The following is a 23,874-nucleotide window of genomic DNA, read 5'->3' on the forward strand; positions in this document are numbered from 1 at the left end:
ATCCAGGATGTCAGTAGTCCCTTGATAGTTAATGGCAATGAGAACTTCCTTAGTCAATAGCCTACCATTACCGTGTAGTGACTGACCATACGACGAGTCAGTCAGCTTCATCGCTTTTAATATCTTTGAAAAGTTGCCATGGTCCATATGTCCAGGATAAACATCATTTCATACAGGATTTCATACCCATCACCGTATATTTTGGCACTGCTGCTCCCCTACAACCAATTACTCACACTTGGGCTGTGAGTCCGTTTAACTTTAGTTTAATATATTCGGCGGTGTCTTTGTATTTTCTTAGTGCCTAAAGGAGTTTCAGAGACTCCACGGATGTCGGTGTCATGTCTTAAAATGAAAAGGAAGCCAGAACTACTCTCACTGAAATGGCCCAAGAAGGTTAACACTTTGACTGCCATGTTGGTCATATATGACCGGCCACGATATTTCTTGTGACGCCACGGTTGTCATTGGTGGCCGGAGCGCTTCAACTGTTTACAATTGTAAAAAATGAATGAGAATTGACAGTTAGTGCATTTTGAATATGGCCGATATATAGAAGATACTTTGAAATAAAAAGTGCCTTATTGAACAATTGAAAATTTTTATTAGAACATCAATAAAAGAAAACATTAGAACTAGTCTTGCATCTAACGGTGCACTTTGTTAAAATACTTTAATCACAAATGTGGCGTCAATCAACGCAATCTGGACAGTAGGTGGTCACCTTTCTGGTCCGATTTTTAGCAATTTTTGATCCTAACAGTTTGACTTTTTCTTTATAACACTCTTTGCAAAATTTTCGTTCCAGGTACGCTTGCCCTTCTTTCTTCTGCATTTCGTGCAGCAATCTTCGTCGAACAGGTGTATTTAACAGTGTTGGTGAATGGCACTGTGTAAGGTACATTGCGAGTGCCATTCTAAATTCTGGTACCTTGATTTTTGTTTTCGTTGCGAGATTATAGAGTATCGGCGCGTTCGAGACTGATGTATTCAATAATAACTCTAAAGCTAATTTTTTGTACTACTTGAGGGTTCCTCTATGTGGTGTAGAATACGCTATCATTTGATCTGATAAATCTACAGTACATTTTCCTTTGTTGTAGTCTACACCTACTACTGGTTTATCACAAACATAATATTTTTTGCGGACCTCTACCATTTCGGCTAAATGTTTCATTGAAGGCATAAAAATGTCTCTTTTGTTTTTCCACTTGAGGATCATAATCCCCTTCTTATTTTGCATAACGATAAGTTCACCTTGTTTCAATTTTTTAAATTTGACGTCGACAGGTATTCCCTTTCTATCTCTTCTTAGAGTTCCTACTAAATGAATATTGCAATCAATTAATTTTTATTTTGCCATATATGCTGTAAATAATAAATGGACTCCCGTGGCGTCCCGAACAAAACATGATTTTGGCGTAGCAGTCAAAGTGTTAACAGGAAGACAAATTTTGAATCTTCAATTCCTGTGAATCCGACCTAGCAACCGGCAGTCAACAGTAGCGGCCTTGAAATATTATACGCCGGAGCGATAACGCATGTGGTGATCCTCGCTCGAACAAAGAAAAATGGTAACGTTCCCAATAGGTCACTACGACCCGTAAACAGAACTCTCGAACGTTACAGTTCAAATCTCTAATACCGGTTGTGTCCCGTCGAGGCGAGCACTTTCTTGTCGAAAATTCTCAGGGCCCAAATTGGGCGCCAAATTTTTGTGACGGAAATCCGTTACAATCCGCAAACGGAGCTCGACAAAGAGGTTACAAATTAAGCGCGGAGAACGGGAAACATATCTTTAATATAATGTATCGGGATTTATCATTAGTCTAGCACCCGGACGGTGTCCGACTTGCCACCTCACCGATACGGGTATATGCCAATTGGTTTGTCCTCAACCTCCCAGTTTACACCGTGGCACTGAAACGGGCGATGGAAAAATCCAGATGTGCTACGGTGCCTTTTCCGCGGGTGAGTCCCTCAGTTACTCCGTCTCCAGGGACGTATCCTAACCGACGGAGCATCCACGGGGAAACTCGGGGAGGCGAACTCACTACATGCACGCGTGCACGCTCACTCTGACCCTGGTCTTTTTATTTCATGAAAGAAGGACTTTGACCGACTGAGGAATTGTCTGTCGAAGCAAATTTCGACTGGATTTTTTGAACGATGTATTTCTCGTTCAGAAGACTGTGAATCCTAATACAAGGGAGGAGAATCGCTCGACGCAAGCAGTTGGCAGTGAAGCTATGCAGCTATGCACTGTTTCTACAGTGAGCAGAAATATACGTCTCTCGAAATATATAGGGTCTCGTTTTTCTGGTATTACAGAGCGAGGCCTTTTGTGTATTTAGATCATCGCTAATTTTCAGTCTTCGACGATTTGTATGTCCCTACTTCGAACTATGTTCCTCATATGCCGTTAGCGGGAGTGGGATGTTTATGACGTTCATCGGACACTTGCCACATAAGAGCTATTTGGTCTAGGACACCGACTCGTGGCAATTGAGTGTTAACTTCATCTTTCCCAGCGTCTCTTCGATGCGTGCCACATCTGGGCCATTCGGTCTAGGACACATCATTGCAGAGCCTATTTTAATGTTCCTCGGGTTGAGGGGTCTCCTTAATTGATCAAGTTTTTGACTCTTCCACCGTCGAGCCCCTCATGACTTCACAGTCAGTCAGGCCTTTCATAAACCCGCGGTCTGATAGTCCGCCAGAAGGACATCTTTTCCATGGTCGTTCCTTCTTCCATCTTGTCAGACGAAACCATAAAATAGAGAAAGAGAAAAGAGGGGGGAAGGGAAAAGGCCCTCACAACGCATATTTTACGCCTTTCGTAAATACTGCTATCGTGATGGTCCGTGTCGCGCTCCTCCCACGGGTGGTGATCAGCGAGCTAAAGCTAACAAAAGGGGGGGTCCAGTCTTCTGACATCACCACGTCACAATATAAATAAATAAATAAAGAAATAAATATGCTATGAGATATATATGTGTATGTAAAAATAAGTTGGGTAGATAGAGGGTAAAAAAATGCAAGTGAAACTGAAATCCAGATGGCTCTGCGAACTGGAATTTTATATGCTATGGCGCGCATGCGCACTCAATTCTTTTGCATGCCAACATCGAAGTTGCTGACAGAAGGTTTCGCTACAGTATATTTGCTTATATCGACAAGGCTCGCCGTCCTAACGAATTCTTCAACGACCATATCCCTCTCATCGTCGGAGGCAATGCCAATCGGGGGGACAATCGGGGGTATTGTACATTGTAAATCATGAGGGTAGGTGGTTGGGTTCGGTTAGGAATCATTTTGTTCAAATATACGCCTGTATTTTAGGATTGCCTTTGCTTTTTCGGTATCTGAGTTGGCTTACTTCTGAAGCGGCGTTGCTTCGGTTTGCTGTAAAAATGGAGGAAGAAAGAAGGAAGGAAAAGAGAGGGGAAGAACGTTTCGTCCTGGGCCTGCTAGTGGACTCATCAGTAAGGCTACCTAGCAGGCCCTGCCTTAAGACGCTGGGATATTAGGGACAGGTCAGAACTTCTATATATTGGAAAGGATGGGTCATCGAGTACTTTCAGGAAAGTGTAAACGGTGCTGTCCCTCTAGTGGCGAGTGCCGCCACACTTCTACTCCCTCATGAACGCTTTAATTTCAGAGATGATCTGGGCGATATTTAGGCTGTTCAGTTCCTCATAAAGTTCTAGGAGTTCCGATGGGTGTCCAAGAGATGGTCGTCGGGGGTTCTACCTGGTTGCCTTCGGAGGGTTTATGACCGGCAGAAGGTTGATTGGCTGATGAGTGGTGCACAATCCAGGTCCTGATTGCTTCCGCGTAGGAGAGGTCGTCCGTCCTACTCCGGTATTGTTGGGATGGAACTGGTACGCCAGTATTGTTGACGATTGTGAGGTTATATGCGTCAGTGACTCTTATGGTCTTTTCTCCATCCGTAGTTTTTCCTCGTTGGTCATTGCCTGTAGCTAGCAACGTGTTGCTGATTGCAGTTTGCGCATCTAACTTGCGTATTTGTGCGCTCGCAATGCTTTGCGGCGTGGTCTTTTCCGCATCTGACGCACCTTTGTTTCAAGTTGCAATGCGCGCTGGGTCTGTAGTACTGGGTGATTAACGCCCATAAATAATATGAGCTACTTTTTTGTGTCATCATCGAGTATTTTGGTTATTTGATGGATTGTGATCTGCTTGTTAGTTTGGTGCTCGATGTCTTTTTGTATGTCGCATGGCTGAAAGGTGGATGTGAGACCTCTGAATACGTATTTCCTCTGAAGTCTGATTTGAGTCCGTATGTGTGGAATTCTATGTTTTTGAGTTTGAGCATTGCTCTGACGTGCTGATGGTTCTTGGGGTTTGTGGTATGGATCTGGGTGGCTCTGCCGATGTTCTTTAGCTGGAACTTTTTCGTTATTTTTTTCAATTTGCTGATGAATAGGTTGATGCCAGCTGGGGTTCCATTGAGAATTATTGGCGGAGGTTTTTCCTTGGACGCGAGTTTCGGCGACGATTTCAGGGCATTCAATAACAGCGCAAAGGAGTTCGATGTCAATGCCCATTTCAGATTCGGTTTCTGCTCTTGGTCGTTTTTTACGGCGTGCTTTCGGAGTTAGGGAGGCTTGTATTACTTGTTTCATGATTTCTTATGCTTAGTTCGGTGGGATGATGTTCTTGTTTTTGGCTGCGACAGTCGATTTTCTCATGGTTAGCGGCTCGCGGAACTGAGGTCCCACATTTTGTGTTTGCGTTCCCTGTTTTGTCAGGTTTATGCGGTATTGTCACTGGGAACGCTTGTCGTATAATTTGTTTGACGTGAGTATTGTGGGTTCGCAGATTTCGCGAGCATTTATGGCGAGATTTTCCGTGCGGTCGGAGGTAATTTTCCGGTCGGTCGCTAGGGATGACTGTACCCTACGAGAGTTGGGACTGGACTTGCGTGGTATGATCGTTGACGGCAGCGAAGCAACAAACACTCTCCACCTTATCTGTGTGATAACATTCTATTATTTTGTTTTATCTGAGGGCGATGTACCGGGAGTAAGGATGACACTCAACTTTTTGCTCTCAATTTTAATATAACAACAACAATAACAATAGTAGTATAACAAGTTCTTTATAGTGGGGGCGGTGCTATGGCCATGATTCCTTCACGTCGCTACGCGACTCTATTAAAACTCTAATCGAATTCACAATTCCCAACGAATGTGAAGGTTGTTCTAAACGAACTGCTCTAGACGAACTAAGTGTTCTAGACGAACTAAGTGTTCTAGACGAACTGTTCTATCCGAACTGTTCTAACCGAACTGTTGTAACCGAACTGTCGCGAGGGCGAAAACGTCGTCCTTTAAAAATGCGTACAGAAAAGGATGGGAAAGCCAAGAATGAAAAGGATGGATGCGCGTACGGAGAAAGCGAACGCTTCCACGAAACGCAACGGACGGAAATTGGTCATAAATAAATCAAGGTTAAGGATCTACCGTACGCGACTGGGCAACGCTCGGTCGCGACGAAATCTTAAAGGAAAGAATTGCTTGGCCCAGATGATGGACACGAACCAGACGGGTATCGGGTTTAGGAAGCGCGCGGCCTGGTCGCCAAGTGCTAACCCATGGTAACCAGACCTGCGCTGTGTCGTGGGAACGCATTGTTATCTCGCTAGAAAATTTACGACGAGAAAATACTCGGAATCGTAGCCGCCACATATCCATTTTGAGTCCAATAATTATGTGTTGTTGGTATTTGTATTATTGGTGTCGTTGATGTGGTTTTAGTTCGTTGTGTTCTTTCCAGTTCTGGAAAATATGCATGAATTTTAGCTCGGGTTTGTAAACATCTTCTTCCATGTGTTTACTTTTACTATCTTGCTTTGGCGTTTTGGATTTGTCCAGCCATGTTATTCTATTTTGATATGCAATACAAACTGTAGCATTGGTCGGATGATCCTTACCGCAGTTTACACATTTTGCTAGTGTTGTTGGTGGATTTTCAAACTCCTTTATATGGTGTTTTGCAGCACACTTCATGCATGCCGGTTTCGCGTAATAGTTAACGGCTGAATATCCCCATTCTTGACATGTGTGATACTGTGTTATTTTTCTTTTCGCAATATAGTTATTCCATGTGATTTTTGTGTTGTAAATATGAGTTATACTTGCATGCAGTTGTTTGATGTGTATACTGACTGGCACTGCGATCATGTATAATGCTCCTGTAGTACCCTTCATCTTGTTTAATATTGTCCACGCCGATACCCTTTTCTTGTAGTTCCATTTTGATTTCATCTATGTTCTCGTATAGTCCATTTATGACATAGACTTTCTTTTTCTCGTCCTTCTCCGTGTGTGTATAGAAGCTTAAATTCCTTTCTCTCGAAGCTAGTTTTAGTTTTTCATAATCCGTATGATCCTGTAGATGCACGCAAATTGCATCCTTCTGATATTTTATAAAAAATTTGTTACTCACCACATTCTTTATTAGTTCTATGAACTTTTTATGGTCCTTTACTATGCCGTGCATCATAGAGGGTGGTAGTTTCCTTGCAATGTTTTTATAATTACCTTTTGTTTCGTTTTGTTTGCTGTTTGTTGTAACATCTGTTTCCATATTCTTGCTTTCTGTAAGCACTGTGAACCTATTCACAGTCTCTATTCTATATGATAATAGCCTTTTGCGTTCCTGCTGCATCATTTCAGGTTCTCTGGACCACTTCCTCTTTAGAGAGTTTTCTAACCCTTGTTTATAAACGTTTCTTATTCCACTTAGCAACTGATTCTCTGCGGGATTACTGTTTGTTTGTGCTGCATCGCTATCGATTATACTGAAAAGGTTAGTCGACCGCGTGGTCTGCACTTGTTGCTATGTGAAAAGGTTATGTCTGGTTTAGTAAATCAGCTAAAGAGAATTCGACCGTTTTGTTTGTTTTATTACGTAAAACAAAAACTGTATAGTAATTTCGCATTCTTTCCTTATTTATTTAAGGCTGCGTTATAACTGTATATTCAGTTCTCCATATTTACTACTAAGACGAACCGCACTCTTCGCACAACGCCATGAAACTCCAAACGAGAACCGGTGAGTTATTCGTGGTATGATCGTTGACGAATGTCAAGCAACAGATGTCACTTTCGCTGCTCTATGCTGCCAACGAGTTCTTTGTCGTACGTTTCCTCTTTGTCGCGCGCTCTTGTAAGGTCCTCGTGAATTCGAGTGGGTCATGGCAGGATTGCTCCCTTGTTCAGTTTGGTACCTGACGATGCAAGATATAAAATTGCCGAGCCCTCGCTGGTGTCTCGTTTTATAGTCGACGCAGCGAGCGTTTCTAACCCCCTTTCACCCTTCGATCGCGAAATTCGAGAGAAATGGACGGAAAATGAAACGCAGAAGTGATAAAGAAGATAGAAACGGCAAAAAAAAGGATGTAAGCGAACAAAACATGGAGTTCCCAAGCGGTCAGCCATCTAAGTTCTATCCACGCCCAACGCATCTTAATATCGGTGATCGGACGAGAACCGGTGAGTCATACGTGATATGATCATTGACGAAAACGAAACAACAGACTGTAGCGGCTAGCAGTAGAGCACAATAGAAGGTCTTCCGCTAAAAACAACTAGTACATTTTATGGTATGCGCAGCAATCAAGCCATTTTTGAGGAACCGTTTTGAGTTTTTAACATTTTCCGTGTATGCGATAATAAACTTTTTCAAGTGGTCTCGATGCCACATGCGGAAGCCATAAACCGGGGATTTCCAAAGGGACCACTGCAATGGTCAAGCTACCTTTGGTTACCCGGTACAGGTATCAGGCCCAGCGGAAATCTGGCTACATGACCAAATATGGTAATGACAAAGTGAGCTCCCACTAGAGACACCACCACCCTTCTCTGAGAAGGCGGTGGCCTAAGGGTAGAAAATGTTAGCGACTAGCACTTAGTAAAAACGGGAATAACCAATTGAAAGGCACGGGAAATATATCGCACCAACGAGGTAAAGAGATCCCTCGGTAAAGCATTAAATAAAAAAGCTCTAAAAACGACTTCGTATCCTTGCACCCTATCTCGAACATCCTGAATATGCAAAATAAACTCTTAGTCGAGAGAATCTTTCATAGGCATCTGGAGATGCCTGGAAATGCATTGATATATGGCGTTGCCTGTCCGTCTTGAATGGGTGATATAGACCAGATCCAAGTGAACTTGAGAAACGGCCCATACGAAAACGGGGGAAACTTTCCCAAGAGGACATGTTCGTCTCTTACCGTGTCCTCTTGGGCAGTCAACCTTTAGTCTTGGAAGAAGAAGTCACATAGGCGCATTTGAAAGAAATAAGCATTTAATACATCATCCTGAACATATATGCATATATTTATTCCCTGCATTTACTGTTATGTATAAGTAGGAATAATTTAAATATTATGTTAAATATTTCGTAAAAAGATAAACTGTATTTATTGTAGATTGAAAATACAAAACAAATTTATTTCCAAAAGTAACATTTTATGATATAATACTAAAAACAAAAGGTTGTATCATTTTGATGTAACACTAAGATTCTAACACTTCAGTAGATTCTACTACGTAGTAAACTAAAAAAATTATTAAAAGAGTAAAATAGCTTTGTTTTGTATACAAGCTGCTGAAATATAAATTTACCTTAATAGAAAGTTGTATCTCAGATTGTTAACATCTGAAATTTAATACATAAAAAAAAGATTTATTTTGAAAAAGGGACAACTTGTAATTTATTATAGGGGAAAAGGTAAACGTTGTTATAGAATAGTACAATTGTTTGTAATAAATGAAGTTATAGTCATGAATATTGTTAATTCACGACGTTTGATTTAACGTGGGTGTGATTAAGGGATTAGACTTTGTTGAAAAATGATCCTTAACCACTTATGTTTTTTATAGTTTGTATTTCGGTGACTGATGGGGAGTGTAGTCGACAAGGTTTGTGTATGTATATCGTACGGTTGTTACTCCCTTAAGACTCTCGACAAATTCCTTTTGAGTCTCGACAAAATCTTGTGATTCTCACGACACATTGATTCTCACGACAAATTGATTCTCGACAAATACTTGTTATTTTCATGGACTCTCTAACTATTCCGGCGTATATAAAGACTCGCCGGTGGGTGTGTTTTTTTAGCTAGGACATGCGGATTCGTCCTTACACATTTCTCGAAGTTTGGTGAGGGAAGCGACTGTAGACTATTATTGGTTACTGCAAATTCTGATAAAGTAACCGCCCCAAACCGTCGGTCCCCAGTCTTACCCTCGGGTGACGCACACGTGAGTTCCGCATGTCCTAATCTTGACCGTAGCAAGCAATACACCCAAAAAGCGCTTCGACTTGATTTATAGGAAAACTGCACAAAGATTTAAAGAAACGACGACTACCTTTAGTAGGTATGTGGAATAAACAGTAATTACCTCGACTTCGAAAGTAGTGGCTTTTTGGAGATTATTCCTGCTACGGATATCTGTTTGTCAAATGTGGCTATATTTCAAACAGTAAAATCCACTGGGACTTAACAAATATTGTTAAAACATATGAAAGATAAGACCAGATTGAATTTTGAAAACAAAACCATCCCAAAGTTTTTTGATTGAAAGGGAAATACTATAATGACGCAGACAATTAAAAAAATCTGCGTGTAAATACTTCACACAATTGGCTTTAGAAATCCATCATAAAAATGTGGAAAAACTAGTGTGAAACAATGCATAAAGTAACGAGTAAAATAAATTTAATAGATTTAGTAACCCAAAGTCAAATGGCAAGAAGAAAGCCATATATAAATGAAATAAATAGAAGAAAAAGATTAACTTTTGCCAATGACTTCATTGAAAAATCTCAAGATTGATGGAAAAATATTACTTTTGCTAACAAGAGTAGATTTTTGGTTTATAAAGAAAAAGTATAATAGTTCATGTATTCAAATTTGATCAGCATAACGATCCTAAGCAAAAGACAAGAATTGTATAGGAATATTCGTTCTATGACGGCTTGAAAGTTTTACATCCATTTCCATAATCTCTGGTTTCAAATCCCATAGAAAACTTGTAGGATAAATTAGACAAATGCAAATAAATTCCAAAATTGAATTACAAACAAAACGAAAAGAATACTACTGCCTCATTTTCACAACTTCAAATCAAATGAAGACTATAACTTCAGCAATATTTCTTCAAAACACTAAAACAAACTTGTGACGTGGTGACGTCACAAAGGTCGCTTCACCACCACCACCACCACCACCACCCCCCCCCCCCCTCTCGCCCTGCTTCGGTTAGCTTAGCTCCCTGATCACCACCCATGCGAGAAGCGCGACGCGGACCATCGCAATAGCTGTATTTGCGAGAAGCGTGAAGTACGCGATGGTAGAACCTTCAGCCCCCCCCTCCCTTCCCTTCTCTCTCTATCTTACGGATTAAACTGGCGAGCTGATGGCAGAAGCGTCCCAGAAAACGTCCCATCATCGGATAGGCAGACCGCTGGTTCGCGGAAGAGCTGTGCGCCAAGGTAGCGTGACGGGATCGACGGTGGAGGAGTCGGAAAGTGAGTAAAAGGAGGAGACTCTTAAATCCAAGGGATATGATCCAAGGCCCTGCGAAGATATGACCGCTACCATCGTCCATGGAGACGCATAGGATGGTTTTTGTGTGTGAGAAGAACCTCCACCCCTCCCCTAAACACATTAAGAGAGAAATTCAAGATATACAGCGGATCTGCAGGTGAGCCGTGGAAAGCGCGGCGCGCGATACGCGCCGCAGTTCAAATGATCAGGAGGACCCCCCCTGGAGACACCCGAGGGGGCGAGAAGAGAAGGTCTCCGAAATCCACCGATCGATGCCCCGAACACCGATACCGAAGTGTACAGTCTACCCCACCAAGGAACCCTAAGGAAGATCTAGGTGATCCGAAGACCCCCAGTGGATGCATTAAGCGAGCGAGCTAGCAAGCGACCAGACGAAAGATATAACGAGCGATTTTGTGGAGAGAGAGAGAGAAGAAAAGGAACGAGAATCAGTATCCAGAAATCTGGAAAAGAGAGCGTGAGTCCTTATACGCTAAAGCGTCCCATTTTCCCTGCCGCATTTCTGATAACGTGTATTGTATTTTATATCGTATAACGGGTGGTGATCTCCGGTCATTCGCGGCGTACCGTGTAACATTCAGTAGTTCTTGTTAGTAATTCCGCGTCGAGGCAATATAGAAAGAAGCCGTGAGTTCAGTATCCCGCGACCCGAATTTGCGTATTCGGCTAGGCGTAGTCGAACGAAGGAGCATTTCGAAGTTTCGAGAGTTATTCTGCCCCGAAGTTTCCCCGGGTTGCGTAGGCCATTAGTTTTTGCTACTTCTTGAGTAGCTGGTGTCCAAAAAGTCCCAACCTCGCAGCTTCGAAATACCCACTGGCTAGGCAATTAATTTGTTCTGTTACTTGGCGTTGGCGAATCCGCGGAAAGTCTAGTCACGCGGATATTTTGTACACCTACCTAACTCCGGATTAAAATTGTTATATACCCCCGTATTACTGGTATAATTACCCCCTTTCTTGCGAATTGTAACGGGAAAACCGTCACAAACTATTTTTAATACGCCTAAACAATATAAGATTATTAATCCACTCATCAAATGATTAGCTATACTCGCAACTGTTCCTACAACATGTAAATCATATGCAATATATACAAATGCATATAGTTTCCTTCCTAACTGATAAATCGCTTTTAAATGTATCTTATAGCTATGTAGAAATGTAAAGTCTTCTCAAAATCATTTTTTTTTGTCTGTTACATGGTTTTCTTCATGGAAAAATAATTTCATTCCTTCATACTATAAAGCGCTAACAGAGCAGCTATGAACGAAGTTTAGCTTTGCCATGCATTACAATTGTATTAGATACCATCATTGATAAAGATTTCACGCTTTCATTATTACACATGCAAAATTTCAGATAAAAATATTTATTGTTTGTTTTTATGTTCTTTTTTAATACTACTATGTTACTATCCCTGTTGCTAAAAAATTTAAATCAGATTTCATAAAAAAAACTAGAAGAAATTTAAATATAATGTCATTGAGTTAAACACAATAGATGCACGATAAAATATTAAAATCATAAATTTTCATAAGCATTATATACAAAGTATTTACTTTTCATAAAATGTCTTAATATTAACCCATTAATCCCAGTCATCCATATTTTAGAATAGTTGGAATAATAAACATGGAATAGTTTTTTTAAATTGTTCATGAATTCTTGTTATCGCTTCGCCTATATATAAAAATGAAATGGCACTAACATAGTATTTAGATTATTCTTACTTATATACAGCAATAAATACGAGAAATGTATAGTGACGGAAATTAGCAGGAGTGATTGTATATACATATGTATATGTAGAAAATCGAAAGCTCAAATCCACATTGCCATTTTGTAAATCACTTTTCAAGCAAAATATTAATATTCTACATAAAATGTTTCACTAACCTTAAAACAATCGGCATGTCCTCATATGCATACCCAACAATAATATAATACAGCAAACAACTTATATTAATCAGCTTCTCGAAACTACTGTGACAGTTTCCACTCCATGCGCTTCTAAGTAATAATCATAAATGTGGCAGGCGAAAAAAGAATATACTGTACTGGTATTTGTGATCGTTAATGACGATATTAATTTTGAATTTTGTACTAGATAGCACTCACCGTAACAGATATTTCAATATGGAACGATACAGAGGGGAGAGGTACCATGAAAAGAAAGTTCTCACTAACTTTCGTTTTAAGGCCAAATTGAAGGACGCGGGAAATGAGAGGGAATCCCTCTATCCTTTTGGTTTTATTAGCACCACCTTGAACTACATTTAACCTAGAACGTAACCAGCTTTACAGAACTAGTATTTAATTACTACCAACTGAACTTTTTGCTATTTTCTTCTTGCCCTAAGCATTCTGATACTGTACTTTGGTACTATTGTATGGAGAAGAACGCCGTTCTGTTACTGTGGTTTGAGCTTTATTTTTATATTTGTGTTTGCTATTTTCTACTAGTTTTAGATTATTTCCCATCGGTAGATGACGTTTGAGAAATCATGTTGTGGTGGTTCGTAGAATTGGGAGATCTTATTCAAAAATGATCAACAAGTGTATTTCGTGTGAACTACTTTTTTATTTGTTATTGCGACGTCCGTACAACTCCAAGGCTTCAAAAGGAATAGGACTTTTTTTTTATATTTTTTCTAACATTATCCTTACGCTAAGTGTTACCAACTATCTTATATTAAAGTTACTAGTGTGGCGGCTACGATTACGAGTATTTTCTCGTCGTAAATTTTCTAGCGAGATAACAATGCGTTCCCACGACACAGCGCAGGTCTGGTCACCGCGGGTTAGCACTTGGCGACCAGGCCCGCGCGCTTCCTAAACCCGATACCCGTCTGGTTCGTGTCCATCATCCGGGCCAAGCAATTGTTTCCTTTGAGATTTTGTCGCGACTGAGCATTGCCCAGTCGCGTACAGAAGATCCTTAAACTTGGTTTATTTATGACCAATTTCCGTCCGTTGCGTTTCGTGGAAGCGTTCACTCTCCCCGTCTGTGCATCCATCCTTTGCATTCTTGGCTTTCCCATCCTCTTCTATACGCATTTTTAAGGGACGACATTTTCGTCCTCGCGATAGTTCGGTTTGAACGATTCGGTCAGAATAGTTCGGTTAGAACAGTTCGGCTAGAACACCCGGTTCGTCTAGAACTGTTCGTTTAGAACAACCTCCATATTCGTTTAGAATTGTGAATTCGATCAGAGTTTTAGTAGAGTCGCGTAGCGACGTGAAGGAATCGTGGCCATAGCATCGCCCCCACTATTAAGAATTTGTTACACCATTATTGTTGTTTGTTATATTAAAATTGAGAGCAAAAAGGTCGAGTATTATTCCTTACTCCCGGTACATCGCCCTCACTAGCTAAGGACTAGATTTTTTCTTATTCTAATATTATGCTATCTTAAAACTAGCCTTAAGCTATTTTATTCTATTTTACTTAAACTAACTTAGCCTCGATGTCACTCTTTGTAACATTTGTTTATCGGTTATCACTATGTTGCTTTTAATTTGATCAGAGTCAAATTTTTCTTTTTATTTGATTTCAGTCTTCTTTCCTTGTATTACTTTGTTATTTCACATTCTTCTTCCCTTTTCGCGCTACTTCTTTACTTTGACTCTGCATACTTTTACTCAAACAACACATGGTAAGATGGTGGCGAAACCGTCCTGGCACTTTAGATGCACTTTCGAGGAGTGTCAGCAGATCTGTAGCCATCTGTGACCGTATTTGTTAGTTAAAATGCTGGCATGCGTTGTCAGCACGTTCTAGACATCAACGTAACACGCCGTGTGAATCGCACAGCACCAGCACCATCGTGACACGTGTGTCGTCGTTCCATTCATGAATCTTCTCAGCAGTGGCGTTGGGTCACATTTGCTAACAGGAAACCTGTGTTTTCATACAAATTAAAACCGTTAGATGTCAGTAGGTGTTCAACATATGAGTATTGATAGACATTTTGATAGTTGTTTTCCAATATTTATCGTTATTAAGAGAGCCATATATATTTCTTTCAACTTGTCATGAAATGAAAATATTATTTCTAAGATACAATTATAAAATAATAATTACTTATGAAATAAATATTCATGCTGTTACTTCCCTAACTTCGCCTTGTGTAATTGTTCGGTTGGAATGCTGAAGATGACTTTTTTTGTGTTGATTGAATAGTTTAGTAGTTGGGTTAATGTTTAGTTTAATACTTAATTTAATACTGACTATTTTACATTTGTACAATCTTATATATTAAAAACCGAAGCAGCCACGAGCCGATTCTTTTGCTGCTTCTTCTTCGGTGAAGAGATGATCGTTGCCCGGTCGTTAGAGGTAGGATCCCGGAAAGATCCGTTAGGGTAACGCTTGGGATTACGCGGTCGAACGGAATACTAATTAGGCGTATTGAGTTTATGGCACGTCATAGGTATTGAGTTAAGACACTAAAAATGCGAATCTTTACAAATTCCAAAACAACCTTTCTAATCTCTGCATTTAGAAAAATTAAAGTAATAAGGAAAAAGATAAGTAATATTTGGAAGTCCTCAAAAATAGCTAGTTAATTGTGTCCGTACCATAAAATTGATTCTGTAATTAGGAAGTCGACAACAATTTTTTATTTTTTTTGTAGGAATTATAAGAGATATATAAAATACAATGGAATGAAGACAATTCACTTCAATTCTCCATTCTTTCATTTCCATCCTGCTTCGCGATTCTTTTTTCTAGCGTACTTGTACAGTGCTTTTATGTAAAGTAATCATGCAAATGTTTTACAATAGACTGTGAGACGGGTGCAAAAAAAATGTTCTACTTCTTATTATCATATATGTATTTTAAACTATAAAATTAAAAGATATAACTAATAAGCAATAGTAAAGATATAACTAATAGACAATAATAAAGATATAATTAATACATAATAAAGATATAACTAATTATAATTAATAAACAATAGACGAAACCGTCGTATATATATATTGCTTTCCTATAAAATAGTGAAATATAATGTTATTTAAAATAATTTTACGTTATTGAGAGTATTTTCGTTTAGAAATAAAATGTACCTCTTAAAATTCTTCGCCGTCAGCTTCGTCTCTGTTCCAAAAATGGACAGTAGCTGGTCCCTATCGTTCCGCTGCCTTTCTGTACCTTTCTTTACAAGCTCGCAGAACCTGCTGCGCATATTCCTGAAACTGCCTCCTGGTAGGCTTTAGAAAATAACTGTTTGAACATGCAGCTTCTGAAAGGAAAAAGTAGTGAACATGCATTACTTGCAATACAACATAGAAACAAGGTATGAATACGAAGGAAAATTAATACGTACTATATATTGCAAATTTCAACCGCCTGACAGCTAATGTTGCTTTGTTTCTTTCCTTGTCGTACCAGAAGAGGTGCGGCGAAATTGTGTCGTGCAAGGTCTCCCTCATTGCTATGGCTATTGCTTCTTTTGCACTGAAGCCGCCTAATTGTTGGAGGTACGCAACCTGTGCAAACATAAATATGCATATTAAATGTATTTAATAGAAATTTATAACAATAAATAGTTCTATTCTTCCTATGTTTATACTTACAAGCTCTGAAAGCGTATTAACGCTTCGATTCTTTAAAGCGGAATCTAGGACGGCTTTTCCATATTTAATGCTCGTACATCCCTTGTATTTAAGGAATAAATAGCTTCCTGGAGACTTCTAGAAACATTTATAGAAAAATGCTATAAAATGGCACAACAAATTTGGAAATTTATTTTATAATATATATATTGTATACTTACCTAGTTTGCATTTTTATCTCCTCCATACTGTCGAGGATGGAATCTAATTTTTCCATTAGAGTGGGTGTGTGATGTGCGTGTGTGTGTTGGTAATTTCTAGAAGTTGATGGAAGTGTGTGAGGTGCGTATGTCGATGTATGCGTGGTACGAAGTGTGTGAGCTGCGTATGTTGATGTATAAATTTGTATGGTAGGAAGTGTGTGAAGTGCGTATGGCGATATGTAATTTTGTGCGGTTGATAGTGTATGAGTTAATTGTGTACTTGTGTTTTTGGAAAATTGCATTTTTTGAAATATGTTAATGTCTCTCTCTATATCCAATGTTATGTTCCTGGTCCTTTTCTTCCATGGCGCTTCGTCCTCCGAATCCGGTGTCACATAGCGCGTCAGTTTTGCTATCATACGTTTTTTTCGTTCCATGTTACTTCTGTGATCTCCAAATTTTAACTGACGGATGATCGCGTTCCTCTCGATGGCGTAACGCATTTTTTGTTTATTCACCTCACTTTACATTTTAGGGCAACCTATCCTTGATGCCGGAAAAGATGGCTAAGGAATATCTCAATGTCACTCTATTTGCGCGCCAGATTGCGTTTTTTGAAGAGTCCTACGCTTCTAGCGAGGGATGTTTATGCAAAGGACACATACAAATATGCGGGCCTTAAAAGAGAAATCCAAGGAGGTCCTCAAGAGCAGGCATTTAAAAGCGAGTTAATGTGTTTTTGAAAATGTAAGAAAACACGTTAGTTCATTACTAAAGAAATGTTATAGAATTAAATTTACAATAGACTTGTAGGTTGTCTCAGTGATTCTTAGAAAGAATAGCTGTCCTTGCATGGCAATCGCGCGGTCCTCTTTCCATAATGGAGCGCAGCAGAGAAGGGCCTAATTTATCGTTTTCCCTTTTCTTCAGCTTGGCTCGAAGGTGACGAAAACCAGGCGGCACCCTGGGCCGCTTCAATTCCAGCTTTCTCCTACAATAACGAAGATATAAATGTATGAGAATCTCTCTCTCTCTCTCTCTCTCTCTCTCTCTCTCTCTCTCTCTCTCTCTCTCGCACATTAAACTATTCCTTTTCCTTACGATTTAAATTCACAGAAATTAAATTTACAGACTATTTATAATTTAAATGCAATTCCGTGCTCGGGATTATCACAAAATCAAAGGAAAATATTGTACTTTTGACATTAAACCTACTACGACCAGTTAAATGATCATTTTCTAAATTTCGATTACAATTTCCTACATAAAATGTAATTGGATCACCTTTAAACTGAACGATCTTTCCTCTATATGCGATATACGTACAATACATTTTTCAGGATTCGCTTCTTCTTTATTCTTACTTTTCTGGAAGAAATGTGTAGTCTGTCTTACCTACCATGAGCGGTAATTTGACCTGTTCAACGATGTATCTACGTTTTCTAAGTTTTCGCAGTTTCTGAGATATATGTAAAAAGCATATCGAACTTTGAATTGCTGCAGTTTGTAAGCAAAACATTTCCATTATCAGTAAGATGTTTTATAGCTGATGCACCAACTATAAAAGCTCGAGCTTTTATCTTAAATCATCGGGGACATACGTCTTACCAACCTTGTTCTAAGTGCAAAGTAAGCAATGTACGTCAGAAAAGTAGATATATTTTCACTGGTGTACACCATTCTCTCAGAAATGATGAGACGTATGTTAGACGTCTTGATGAGGACCATCACAAAGAAGGTCTAAGTCCACTATCTTTGATACCGTTTGGAGTGTACCTTTCGAATACATGCATCTCGTATGTCTAGGTGTAATGAAAAAATTATTATCTTCCTGGTTAGACGGCAAATATTCCTATTCTTCCAAATTATCAAGTAAAGATATTCCAATAATATCCAGTAGGTTAATGAGATTAAGAAAGTACTACCCCTCCGATTTTACAAGGCGTCCCAGGGAAATCGAAATTTTTTCTAAATTTAAAGCTACCGAAATCTGGCAATTTCTTCTATATACAGGACCACTAATATCGTTCATTAAATTTGCTTGAATAACATGCTGTCATCGTATTTAATATACCCTCTATTGCATGAATTTCTAACGATGAGTTGAAACCAATATTTTTAAAATAAGTGTATATATTTTTACGATAAAGTAATTAACGACTTTGCAAAAAAATCGCGGTATCGAGTTATAGATTATAGAAAATTATAAAAAGAAGTTTTTATACCTTTGTTTCGTGTCAGTGTATCTATTTTAAAATCAAAATAAATAAACTGGTTAGTTTAGTCATTTTTAATTTTTATAATTTTTATGAAAACAACTCCCCCATTAGTAAATATCAGCCTATGCCACTGCCACGCGTGTCACTATGATGAGCTGATAGTGTCATTGCCACTACCGCGTAGCTCTTGTGCTATATCGTGGTGCTTTGATAGTGCCGTGACACGCGTGTCGTCCCAGTGCTAAGCTTGTGGCGTTACGGGGGTTGAGTGGCAGCACCACAGTATACAGTAGCGCAGGTAGCACGATTTTGTGTCACAAAATTTAATGCGCATGCGCGTCAATAAATTCCGAATCGCAGTGCCATCTGAACTTCTGCCTCACTTGCTCTTTAGTTTTTCTTTCTCTCTCTTTCTTAGCAGACAAAATAACATGTGCAGAAGATGCTGTAAAAATTGAAGGCGAGACTAAGTAATATATATTAATAGAATAATTAAAATTATATTTTATATTTTTTTGTAATTTTCTATAATATATATATTTTTTGTTGTAGTAATATATGTGTGGAAAAGGCTGTAAAAGTTTCAGAAGGGAGTAGGTAATATATATTAATGGAATAATGAATTTTTGTATTTTCAATTATTAAATGTATAAATTATATCTAAATTGTTTTCAGCAATGCAGAAACCTCTAAAATAATTCTGCTAACCTGCCATTCTGCTACCAGTAATTTTAAGATAGAAGTAATGAAATCGTAAGTTTATAATTTTACTGTATTTTATTTTATTTTATTTCATATTATTTTGTTGTTCATTTTGTGTCAGCTAATTTATAATTATATAATTGTATATCATATATTTAAAAGTCCTTTTTATGAATCTGATAGACTTGAATATTACAGAGGCTGAGGAGCCTGGTGACGACTCATACAAAGAAATTGTTAAATAATAGTTTCAGAATAAAATATTATGCGAACAAGGTAAAAAATTATCAGCGCAAAATAGAACATTGCATGAACAATTTCGGCGATTGTATGTGAAGGAAAAGAACGAAAAACCAGTCACCACGAGTAGACAAGATGAATATAACAATTTGAGGGAACTAGGTTATAAGTTATTACCAGAAGATTTTAATAGCTAGACAAATAGGCGCACAATGTAAAAGTAAACGTGGCAGAAAATATGATTCACAATCTAAAAAATTTGCCTTGTCACTATTTTTTTCAAGCCCACGAACTTACAAGGAATAACAAAAATCAATGGAATTACTTCAATCCGTACTTTGCAGTTATTTATGTCGGGTAGCTGAAATATGAAATATGAAAGGAGTTGGAAGAAATAAAAAAAAAAAAAAAAAAAAAAATATATATATATATATATTTTTTTTTATTTCTTCCAACTCTGATATATTTTTTATATGATATTTTCGTTTTTTCATTAATGAAATCTTTACTTTTAAGATATATGTTTGTTACCGATATATTTGTATATATAGGTATTAAGTATATATAATATAACTTGAAAATAAATTTTAAAATAAAATATACAATGTATAATATTTTTTGTATTTTTCATTATATTTTCTCTTGTTTATCTTGTATAATATTTATGTTCTTATATTTTTATAGTCATAGTGACATGCGTATTTTATATTTTTTCGATTTTTGCTTTCTTTTCTTATTTTTCAGTGTATTAGAAATAATACATTTATTATTTTTATTAAATTTTGATTAACTAAACGTAAAAGTAAGTTGAGCAGATAGAGAGTAAAAAAATGCAAGTGAAATTGAAATTGAGATGCCACTGCGATCTGAATTTTTCTGAGGCGCATGCGCACTCAATTTTTTGGGACACCGACATCAAAGTTGCCGACAGAAAGCTTCGCTGCTGTATACTGTGGCAGCACTGTCCTAGCACAGTGCTTCGTTCCACCGGGTGTCACTCGTGTGCCAAATCGCTGGTTGTCTGGGATGTTTTCTATTTCCAAATTTTTTATATTCGCTATGTAGATGATAGAAACCGATAATATGAAAAGTTTTAGTACTTCTTTTAGTAGCGTAAGTGCAAAGTTTTAGATTCTTTATATTTTCAAATTGCCAAGTTTCCTTGTAAATTGGAAACGTCTAACACATTTAATATTGGAAACCTTTTCAATAAAAAATAAAACATTTCTAAAACCGTAAACCCTCCTATAATATAGGTTGACTGTATACTAAATTTATAAAAAACAGTTGTATATAAAATAATTCTGGCAAATATTGGAGAGGACATCCAAGTGTAAAGGTTTAACAGTACCAGCAGTTAAAGTGAAAAACCATTTTTCTACTGTTGCAACTTACTGTCTTTCATAGTAACATATACATGTGTATCATTAACTTATTTCAGAAAATAAATATCATATACTATTCTTAATATTTTATACTATTCTATCTATTACTTCTTTCAAGCTCCTCTCCACGTAACAAATAGAAAAGGTGTGCTATCGTAACGAGAAACGAGTACTTAATACTGTAAGTAGAAATGTGGACTCATAGATCGTTGGTCCAGGGAGATGAAGCTTGAACTTGAGGTACAACGAAAAACTTTTGTTACCCAGCTAACGTTATTAACATTTAATTTAATTAGCAAGCGTAACTTTGCACTCGCAAACAACGTTCTTGTATTATTAGCACTTAATAAAGAACTTTAAATATTTAGTGGAACTTTGAATATAAACACTTAAAACTTTAAATATAAGTGTACAAGCCCTTGTTGTACTGAATACTTGTACTGTAACTGTAATTGAAACGCGTTATACTGAAACTTGTAATTCGCGTTGCTCCATACAATTTACATATTTTTTTTTTTATTTAAAACTGGCACAAATATTAATTCGAGTGATTCAAAGTGGCAAGTTGAATGAAGAAGTATTCCTCTCTCTGTCTCTCTCTATGACTTTTCGAACAGACCAATATTAAGATATTCATAATTGACTGCATAATGAATTTTTTAAAAAGTATTGGTTCAAAATGGAGGGTATATAATTTAATAAAATGTTTATACACTCTATAAAAACCGTGTTTCAATTCCACCAAAAAAAATCGAAAGGACTTTCTGACCAGACCAATGTTAAGATGCCCATAATTGATTGCATATCCTACGCATTTATTGTATCCCTTTATTATTTCCTTTGTTCTTTTGCGTCGACCAAATATTTTTACTGGTCAGTGTTTCAATCCCTTTGGGCGATATTTAATTTATACAGAAGGACTGAAAATGTAAGTGTTATTTGCGAAAGGATAAATGCAATTTTCGAAAGGATGAGTGCAATTTGAAGGAGAATAAATTTCATTCGAGAAACAAATCGGGGGGTGGGTATATATGATTTACAAGTGGGGAGACTTGAATTGCAAGAAAATTATTATTAAATAATTATTAAATTGCTAAACGATGAATTTGATTTCCAAAGGATTTTAATTTGTAGAAAAATATATTTGTTTATATATATTTACTGTAATGTAATGTAATGTAATGTAATATAAATGTAATAAAAAAATGTATTTAATTTACAAAAAACCGTATTTGACTTGCCAAAAGATGGATTGAATTTGTAAAAGCATAAATTTATTTTGCAAACGGATGAATTTGATTTCCAGAAAGATGAACGCGATTTGTAAAAGGATAAATTTAAGTTGCAAAAGGATGAATGTGATTTGTAAAGAATGAATTTAATTAGCAAAAGAATAAATTTTATTTACGAAAGGATGAATGTGATTTGTAACAGGGCCGCCTTCGAACGTAAATTAAATTTGTAAAAAACTGTATTTAATTTACAAGGAACTATATCTGAGTCGAAGAGATATGAATTCAATTAGCGAAAAGATGAATCTGTTTCACTAGATGTATGAATTTGCAGATACTAAATTTGAATTGCAAAAGAATGAATTTAATCCATAAAAAATTCTATCTGATTCACAAAATGACGATAGACTTTTAATATACCTGTATTATCATATACTAACACATAGGTAACCTAATGGGTAGATTTTTAAGTAATATTTTTGTAATATTTTTAGTAATATCTTCTTTTAAAGCAGTAATTTTTTTAAAGTAATAATATTACTTTTTTACTAATAATACTTCTTTTAAGTAATGGTATTCTTTTTTAAGCAATAATATATTTTTTTTGAGTAGTAATAATTTTTTGTTAAATAATATTTTTTTTTAATTATGATATTCCGCAGGGCCTGGTGACAGGATCGTGCGACTGAGAATGTCAACGATGGTTTGTACGTGACCACGAGCGTTTGAAGAATGGAAACCGGTGGAATGCGAGCGGAACAGGGTGAGTTGTGGGTGTAAGAGGTTCAGTATTTAGCGAGCCGCAATAGTGTAAGATTAGTCAATGTTTAGTGAGCAGCGACGGAGTGAACATCGAGCATTATAGCGAACAGCGATTGAGAATAGAGCGAGTTAGGGTTAGGAAGTACAGAGCGTTTAGTGATTAAGACTATTAGTTGACAATATACACAGTTATTTATTAACAACAGTGAAGATTTATTTGTCCTTCTAACACCAATGAGAGATTTTCCTACCAATTTTTGGTGCTCATCCGAGATTGTGAAATTTTTTCTACATTAATTACATACATTAGATCAGACAAATATGATTATAAAACTGCTTATCATTATCATCAACAAAGCATAACAATATCTAGTAACACTAGAATAGCCTTGTGGAATGTTAACGGTTTGCATCAACACAAACGAGAAGTAGAATTAATCCTAACTCATTTTACTGGCAAAATCTACTTTAATATTTACAATTACAAAATATATAGCATCAATTATCCTATCCACACGGAACTGCTCACGGAGGAACTACTATTATTATTAACGAAAAGGTATCACGAAACCGTCAAGGGTCTTAATTACATTTCGCAACACGGAAGACTAAAAAGGAACAAGCCAACCTGCAGAAGTAAAGAATAGAAACATCACATACATATAATGATCGCGGTAATCGCTATGAGTGCTTACCACATGCAAGTCATTTAATCCATCAAATTTTCTGGTTAGCTCAGTGAAACTAGTTGTAGACGTAATATAGTAAAAAAAAAATTAAAAAATAAATTGCATACCTACAAGCTGTAGGAAGCAAATCCGCGTATAGTATAAGACATGGTACATATAACCCTGCGCTTTATACTTATCGCAATTTCGTCTATTTTATAGATGGAGCAGTCCGAACAGAACCAACGCATGCTTCAGACGAAGTATATAGGGGATAAAATTGAGAACTTTA

At 37.3% G+C, this 23,874-nt stretch overlaps 2 protein-coding genes and 1 pseudogene across 2 annotated transcripts; 1 reads left to right on the plus strand and 2 right to left on the minus strand.

Annotated features, from left to right (window-relative positions):
* Window positions 1–691: 691 nt before the first annotated feature.
* Window positions 692–1,543, minus strand: LOC143432438 (uncharacterized). Its single transcript, XM_076909113.1, has 3 exons — window positions 1,540–1,543; window positions 1,087–1,323; window positions 692–981 (listed from the first exon to the last, which is right to left on the minus strand). The coding sequence occupies exons 1-3, from the start codon at window positions 1,541–1,543 to the stop codon at window positions 692–694; spliced, it is 531 nt and encodes a 176-aa protein (XP_076765228.1).
* A 5,889-nt stretch (window positions 1,544–7,432) lies between these two features.
* On the minus strand, window positions 7,433–7,551 carry LOC143432441 (5S ribosomal RNA; annotated as a pseudogene).
* A 10,223-nt stretch (window positions 7,552–17,774) lies between these two features.
* Window positions 17,775–18,419, plus strand: LOC143432439 (uncharacterized). Its single transcript, XM_076909114.1, has 3 exons — window positions 17,775–17,781; window positions 17,831–18,025; window positions 18,097–18,419. The coding sequence occupies exons 1-3, from the start codon at window positions 17,775–17,777 to the stop codon at window positions 18,417–18,419; spliced, it is 525 nt and encodes a 174-aa protein (XP_076765229.1).
* Window positions 18,420–23,874: the final 5,455 nt, after the last annotated feature.

This window comes from Xylocopa sonorina, unplaced genomic scaffold (genome assembly GCF_050948175.1).
Source record: "Xylocopa sonorina isolate GNS202 unplaced genomic scaffold, iyXylSono1_principal scaffold0240, whole genome shotgun sequence".
Classification (NCBI taxonomy): Eukaryota; Metazoa; Arthropoda; class Insecta; order Hymenoptera; family Apidae; genus Xylocopa; species Xylocopa sonorina.

Excerpts from the sequence above, each read along its gene's own strand:
- LOC143432438 (XM_076909113.1), bottom strand. Across the intron at positions 982-1,086 it reads AGACTACAACAAAGGAAAAT|TCTCGAACGCGCCGATACTC; the intron begins GTACTGTAGATT and ends TGAATACATCAG.
- LOC143432439 (XM_076909114.1), top strand. Across the intron at positions 18,026-18,096 it reads AAGCAATGTACGTCAGAAAA|GACCATCACAAAGAAGGTCT; the intron begins GTAGATATATTT and ends CGTCTTGATGAG.